At 38.0% G+C, this 8,034-nt stretch overlaps 1 protein-coding gene across 1 annotated transcript in view; it reads left to right on the top strand.

Annotated features, from left to right (window-relative positions):
- The first annotated feature begins 588 nt into the window (after positions 1-588).
- Positions 589-8,034, top strand: part of PCSK1 (proprotein convertase subtilisin/kexin type 1) — a 28,467-nt gene continuing 21,021 nt past the window's right edge. The window contains exons 1-5 of the mRNA XM_085299761.1: positions 589-642; positions 869-973; positions 4,330-4,440; positions 6,653-6,799; positions 7,231-7,307. Coding sequence (XP_085155887.1) covers positions 589-642; positions 869-973; positions 4,330-4,440; positions 6,653-6,799; positions 7,231-7,307 — 494 coding nt within the window. The remainder of the gene's footprint in view (positions 643-868; positions 974-4,329; positions 4,441-6,652; positions 6,800-7,230; positions 7,308-8,034) is intronic.

Below are 8,034 nucleotides of genomic sequence, written 5' to 3'. Positions count from 1 at the left end.
GGCCCGGCCCGGCCCGGCGCGCCGAGGTGCCTTGGCGGGTTTCTGCAGAGCGGCCCTCGCTCTCTTTTCGGGATGCCGTGACGTCAGCGTTGTCAGGGATGAGTAACTGCTTTTGCGTAAAGCGCCTTCCCCGCTCCAGCCGAGGGTCCGGTGCCAGGCGCTGCGCCTGCAGCGAACTCGCGGCAGGGCCCCTTCCCGCCGCCTCCGCCGGCGGCCCCGGCCCGGCGGCCCTGTGAGAAGGGGCCCCGCGTCCCCCGCCACGGCTCGGCTCCCGCATCCAGGCACCGTCCCGTGCCCCTAAGTARCGCTTGATCTTGCTGCTTTGAAGTTAGTGGATTCGCTTGCACCAGGGTCAAACAGCACCCGCTTAGCGAAGAGGAATACTTAAACTGGGCTGTGTGCGCCTAGCTCTCCAGGTAACCTGTTACTGTGCAAATCAAGGTGCCAGTTTGGTACGTGCTGAAAAAACCCAAATCCCGTAATAAGGCTTGTGAAGCCACATAAAGTTGTTTCCACCTGTTCAACTGAACCCCAGTGAGAGAAGATGAAATTGTGTGATGTGATGATACTTAAAGCTTGTCCTTCAACATGCGATTCTGTCAAGATATGAGTAGTACCTTTATACTGGTGGCTACTACAAGAGTAACTACATTAGCTTAAGTGAGGTCTTTTCCCCCCAATTCTTTCTAACAGCACAAAGGCTGTGATAACAACTTCTTGAAAAGTGTTTTAATTTAGATTAAAATATCTAAAGGCTAGTTTCTTGCTCTTCCATCTGTTGAATAAATTCTGACAGGTTATAATTGTTGATACTTATTTGTAGCGGGGAAATACCTCTCAGTATTTAAAGTCCGCCTCTGTCTTATAGATTGGATCACTCAAAAATCATTACCTATTCAGACATAAAAGCCATCCAAGACGGTCTCGAAGAAGTGCCATTCATATCACTAAAAGACTTTCTGATGATGAGCGGGTAAGTGTTACATTTATTCTTTATCGTGCCCTGTATTTATTCTGTCTGCATATTGCTAGCTTTCTGATGAGGTCACAGGCATGCTTTACTCATTTTGCAAGTCTAATATATTCAGCCATCCATACTTGTGTTGAATAATACTTCATTATTCTCTCATTAACAGGCAGAATCTGACCCTCTTCTACCATATTTTTTTGCAAGTACTTTCCAAACTAAGATTTAGGATTTGTAGCATTGCAAAGGTTTGGAATCTCAGGTGTTAATCTGTGTTGATGAAAATATGAATGAGGAACCACAGGGCTCAATTCAAAGTAAAAATCTGTAAATACAGTGAGCTTAATTAGACTATGTCTGTGCAACAGCCATGGAAATTAGATTTGATTTAAAATGATTGAATACTGCAAAAATGCAAGGAAAAAAGGACCGAGTTTTTACTGTATTCACTTTTGTGACAAGCTAAAACCCACTCTCAAAGAGGGTCCGTCATAGATGTAGGCTTTAGTCTTTTGGTACTCTAGAATCCCGTTAAAATCAGAGAACCAGCACAGTGTAGAGGCATTCAGCCTGCCAAGACATAAAAGATCTAAGGTAGATTCACTGGTGAAGTGGATTGTGAATTTAATTAGCTTTATTTAAGAGATATACATATCTGTTTGTAAACATGCTGGGGAAGCAAGGTGGGTGGCAAATTTAAAGAATGGAGCGGAATGCTGTTAGCCCCTCCTAAACACAATTGCTGGTAAACTTCAGAACAATGAAATTTGAATTTCAAATTAGCATTATTGTAGCAATTAAAGTCAAAATATCTACTGTCTAAAACATTGAGCAATCTGGTTGTGAAAAATACCATTTTAACATTTAAGGACAAATCACTTGAGAACAGATGATTGGTTATTTGAATGAAATTTTGGGATGCAWATGTCAGTTAGGAGAAAATATTCTATTTATATCTACAAAAACAAAAGGAGGAGGGCAGACAGTAAGTGCTTAGTTTTGCCTGTTCTGTTTGAAAACTGCACATTCCCATCTATCTCATTGTAAACTTGGTTTAACAGTTAAGTCTGTTAGCTGAAATCATTCTAAATTGGGATGTTCAAAGCCACGGTTTTAATGTACCAATTATATGTAACGGACATAAAGGACGTGAAAAGGACCTAACATAAATGTTCTGATTAGTACCTGCACCTAATGTTCAAATTTTCGATGCTATCATAATACAATATCCAGGAACAGAATTTTGGTTGTATTTTTCCCTTTTTTGGACTGATTACATGGAATACATGTATTATACAGGGAATATAACCATGTTTAATGTACTGAATTCTAATGCCGTAAGCAGAATGGATGCAACTGCGTTATGTAAGTTACTGCTGACCATTACGGCAGATTTATTTACTTAGATCCTAAAAACACGACTTCAAAATGCTACAGGTGATTTGCTAAATTTTCTCCAATTTCTGTTTTATTATCATCTAGTATGCAAATGAGCTATGTGAATGAGTGAGATGTAATTATGTCATTATGTTAGTGTATAAACAGAAAGCAATCATGTATTGCTATGTAGTTACACGTGGACCTTTACTCCAAAGAGCTATACTTGTTCCACTAACAACTTATTTTAAAAGATGAAAATTCATCCTTTAAAAAAGGGCAAGAGAAGACGCAAATCTTGCTTTTGTTTGTATGGCTCCTTCATGAATTATGCGATCTATTAAGTGTGAAGGCTGGGGCAAAACTTGGTCCAGTCTGAATATTTATCTGCTTCCTATAGATGTCCCAATGTATGCTGGAAAATGGATAATGGCTGTGAATGTTTTGAAAGGATATGGTTATCTGGTTCCCTAAGTTCCTCCTACCAATATTTGCATTAGCTCCCAAATCTGCTTCTTGCAAGGGACTTCATTCAAAATCGTTTTCAGTACTTCATATGGCAGTGACTGGAGATTTGGCGTAGGGCCTTCATCTTTTGTAATAGATGAGTAGTTTGAACCTAGTCCAGCTGCTGAGTGACAAACATTGGCTTGTTTGTGTGACATATGTGCTTGGTGGTCTCAGCTTATTTCCCACAGAGCAGCTGTCCACATCACAAAAATAACAAGCACAGAAGATGTCAAATGCTAATTGCCATTAGGTGATGAAGAGGCTAAGCTTTGCTGTGAGCAGGGAGGAGGGAGAAAGATAACTGCTCTGACCTGTGCACAAATACATATACTCTTGGATATCAATAAGGCAGTTTAAAATACTTATGTTTGCATGGGTATCTTCATCTTCTATGGGTAACTAAGGTTAGTAGGACTGTCAGTTTGTAGAACTTTCAGCACTAATTACATTGCAAAGTGAGTATTATTTGAGAGCTTTCTAACTACTTGTGTGGAGTAGCTTCTATTTTTAAGGGTTTGTGTTATTGTACCTAATTTCCATTAGGCTCTCATTAGGAAAATGTATTTTGATCAAATCAGTACACTTTCTTATGATAATAATTTCTGAGTCATTATTGTATCTTACATGGTGACAAACATAAGAACCATAAAGCCATTGGATGACAGTAGAGAAAAGTAGTGAAATCTGTTCAGGGTTTTAAAGCAAAAGGTTAGATATAAAGGCGTTCTCCACTTGAGGCTTGTGGCAGCGTCATGGCAATCTACTAAACTTAAGTTTGCTTTACGTGTTTGGACATTGGGATAAAAAGTACCAACCTGCTCTGTGTCAAAGTGATAGTCCAGGTACTAGCAGTGAGTAACATTTTATTCCCATTTACAGATGGGGCACACAGCCTAAAGAAATGTGTCAGAATCTGGATTTGATTTGAACTAGTACTAGTAATCCATTTAGGAGACCAAAGCTGGTAACATTTTCAAAATGCAACCTACTAACTGTAGAGATGGCTGTGTTCATGCATAAATGCTATGCAGCTCAGTGCATAGACACACTAGCAAAACACATGGGATCATTTTGGCTTCCAGTTGCCTTAAATGGAATTACGCCAGTGATTAAGTTAGTCTAATATTCATAGCTTTCTAACTGAACACACTCCAAAACACTGCTGGGAAGGAGACTTGAAAGTCCAACTGGACTATGAGTAACAGCATTGTTGTGTGGCATTCACAGGAGTTCCACTGTTAATTTGAAATTATTTTATATGAATTGATACTATAGTATTGTGATCTCACCAAGTCCTCTTCCCTGAAGTATTCTGTACTACTGTATAAATAATTCTCCTCTTGGCCTCAAACATTCCAGTTTTTCCTTTTGAATATCAATTTTGCTGTGCAAGGAAAACCCTTAACCTCTAAGTTAAGAAAATCTTTAACCTATGGGGGCTTGCTTACCTGTCATGTTCATACAAATAATTGTAGGTATCGTGGGCTGAACAGCAATATGAAAAAAAGCGAACTAAGCGTGCCACCCTGAGAGACTCAGCAGAAAATCTTTTCAATGATCCTATGTGGAATCAGCAGTGGTATCTGGTAAGAATTTGTTTTGTTGTGAAACGAGGAATGGTGAATTTCAGTTGTGCTGATCAGCTGTATTATTTTTGCCAGTATCAAAGTGATTGCATTGAAAAGAGTAGATGAAGAGTTCYTCTCATTAGCATAGGCTAAAAAAATGAGAGATATCTGTACATGATATTCGCAGGCAACCTTTTGTCTCTTTCGAAGTGTAGTTTGTGCAAAGATTCTAGAAGCCAATTCAGGCTGCTGCTGCTTAGGATGGTGCTTGACATTAGAAAGTGGTATAATAGCTAAAATCCAACTTCATAAGAATTTTAAAATATTTGCTCTTGTCATATAAGGTTTCCCTTATCTCTGAAGTTGACCATTTATTTCTTTAATAAAATTGGTAGTGCCTAGTGCATCCTGCAGAAGAAAACGGTCTGTTATGCTTCATCCTCTTCAGGCTGTGATTTAAAGTGAAGAGGTTCTCTACAGCTCATATGTTCAAAACCTGAATAAAAAGGAATTTCCTGCCCTCTATAGTTTCTGTCTGTATGTGACAACTCAGAAATACAGTTGATGATTGTGTGTGTTTTATATTTTTTTTTAGTTGTGTGTTTTATATTTTTTTTTAGTTTCTTTGGGAATCTGTATTCCCTCTGTGCATCTAATTGTGTCTTTAGTCAAGGCTTTATTGCTTTTGCTCAGACTAGGGATGGGGTTAAGGATGGGAATATTAACTTGAGAGAAATATTCAACACAAACTTGGACCAAGTGGCTGGAATTTTTTTTTCTTTGCCATTTCAATTTAGAGAAAACAGACCAATCTCTAGCCTGTTTGTATAATGCTTTGCCCTCTTTTTCCTTTGAGTTGGATGAAAAAAATTATGAAATGCTTAGCATAAAAAACTCCCATGAAGATTCCTGCAAACTTCTTTTAACACAAAAAATGGAAATCTGAAAGAATTTTACATTTCTTTGAAGTTGAGTGTATGCACTCTTCTCTACTTACTTCCTATAGGGAATGGAATTTCCAAGATGATTTTATTGGAAAAATACACAAGCACACATAGAGTAATAAAAAAGCAGTTTTGTGAGGAAAGCAATGTACTGCTCTCTAGGAGAAACAGTTCCTCTTTCCATCTTGTGTGGAAGTTTTCCCACAAGAGAAACAGAGAACATACTTATATGCTTATACTTGCTTCCACTGCATATTTAAATTTTAGATTAAATATGTGTTAAACATTTTCTTTCAAGATATTTCCCCTGCCTTATAATAATAAATTTATTGCYTGATTTGATGGCAACAGTTCTTAACTCAGTTCAGGGTGTTTCATACATCACCAGAAAAGTGATTATTTGAGGGGTTCTAGAGAGCAAAACCTTAAATAATTTCCTGAACTGCAGCGGTCAGAAAGGGAGAAGTAAAGTAAAAGAAACATTGTATTTCTTTATCTAAGCCTCATATTTTGTGCGGTATTCTTTTGGAAACAGAGATATATGAAAAACCTGCAAATTGGCTACTTACTTATGCACAGAGAAAAACAAAGAAAATGCTAGTGTTTACATCTGTGTTTTTATGGGGTAATAAGCAAAGTTTCTAACTTAGATGTATGCGCTACATGTTTCATATTAGAGCAGAAAAATGACCGTTTAGGAGCTATTCTTTAAAGAACTTGCTTTGGAAGAGAAGGCTCTGGATGATTCATGCTTCCCATTGATTTTCCACAGGAACAATAAGGAAGGTAGTAAACAGCAAGTTGTGATTCAGCACAGTTGTTCATAACCAAACGACTACCTTAATTGTTTGATCCATTAATTATTTTGCTCTGGCTAGCTCAGACTTCAAAGAAGAAAGTGCATTTGGAGAAAAGGCAGCTTGTTGCACTGTGCATTATTGCCTTAACTTCTCATCAGGTGAAAAGAACAAACATTAATAGATCTGATTATTAACACAGTTCTCCAAGAATCATTGGTACATCCCTACCATTCCCATGTTTTTGTTGCCTATCCCTAGTAAATACAAAATAATCTTTATTCACGGGTGGTCTTTAGGGAGCTTAAAGTAATGAGGAAAGTGTTTTGATGCTACAAGGATTTGGACAAACTTGTTTTTGTTTGATATTTGGGAAATTTGCAAGTTAAAGCTAGGATGATATAGAGCAACTTTACAATATGACTTTGGACCTGTGTAATGTAAATGATAAAAATACTGACGTGTTTGTTACCCTTTTCTGTCTGCCAGCAAGAYACAAGAATAACTCCATCACTGCCCAAACTGGATCTCCATGTTATTCCTGTATGGCAGAAAGGGATTACAGGAAAAGGTGTTGTCATTACAGTACTAGATGATGGATTGGAGTGGAATCATACTGACATCTATGCTAACTATGTAAGTTTGAGCATTAGAATGCTGTGGAATAACTTAATCAGTTGTACACTTGATAAACAGGCACTCTTCTGCAGCGTGTTACCTGTTTGATAAGGTAGCCCCAACATGCTAGAGAGTGAAATAYTTGCCTCAAGCATAGTTTGAAACCTGGTCTGTGTCTAAGTACTGTTTAWCAAAGATAACTTTTCTTTTTCAGTGAATTTAGTTCCCACACAGGTTTGTATACAATGGTTTAGTGCTGAATTATTAAAATGTTTCTAGCTCCATAAAAAGTTTATGGAATTGTTAATGCCTATCAGATTTTACTGACTTGATTGCTATCAACATGAGGCACACCAAATGAATAAACAAAGACAGTAAAGACCCTTTTGTTAAACATTTTGAAATGCACTTTCTACTTGTCACAATTATTTCTATTCTTTTTAATACAGGATCCAAAGGCAAGTTATGATTTCAATGACAATGATCATGATCCTTTTCCTAGATATGACCCAACAAACGAAAACAAGTGAGTAGCTTCCCAGTTGTGTAAAGAGAACAAAACCCTGCACTATTACTTTGTGTTAGGATATTCAAGTGCAGAATTGTCCATGCCCAATAAGATACTTACATATGAAAGGAAAAGCCTTTATAGCATTGCACGAACACTGGAAATGAAGAAAATCCCTAGCTGAAAAGCTCTTTAATCTCCCTTTAATGTTCTGAAATTCTTCGTATTTGAAATGAATAATCTGTTTATGTCATGAAGTGTGTTAGTAGAGTTACACCTGCCTAAGCACATACTGGCTGCGCTTCTCTGCCTTGTACTGTGGATGTTAAGAGAATACATGTCCCCTGTGAAGTGCTCTGGAAGAGACTGTTTCTCAGAGCAGCCTACCAAAAAACCTGTCCCTTCAGGTCAGGTTTTGCAGCTAAGGGTGCTATTTTCTAGTATTGGCAGCACCTTTTGGAATGGCAGAATAATTTCCARCTCTGTGCATGCATGCACAGATAAATTCATGATTCAGACCTCCTCCTTCTAAAGGTGTGACACATGTTCAGATACTGAAGGAGGTTACATGCACTTCCTGGACAATCTTTCTGTCTCTTCTGAAGAAATATAGAGATGGAAGCCTCCTGTAGACCAGATTTGGCCTAAGTGTCTCCAGTGAGACAGTGAAAGCTTCAGAAGTTTTGGAAACTTTGAGCATAGACAAAAAGCCTGTTTGATTAGTGGAATTGTGTGGCTTGGAAAA

The sequence above is a fragment of the Rhea americana genome, unplaced genomic scaffold (assembly GCF_003343005.1).
Source record: "Rhea americana isolate MKP2758 unplaced genomic scaffold, rheAme1 scaffold_153, whole genome shotgun sequence".
In the NCBI taxonomy this organism is placed as follows: Eukaryota; Metazoa; Chordata; class Aves; order Rheiformes; family Rheidae; genus Rhea; species Rhea americana.
This window is presented reverse-complemented; position numbering and strand designations above follow the sequence as displayed.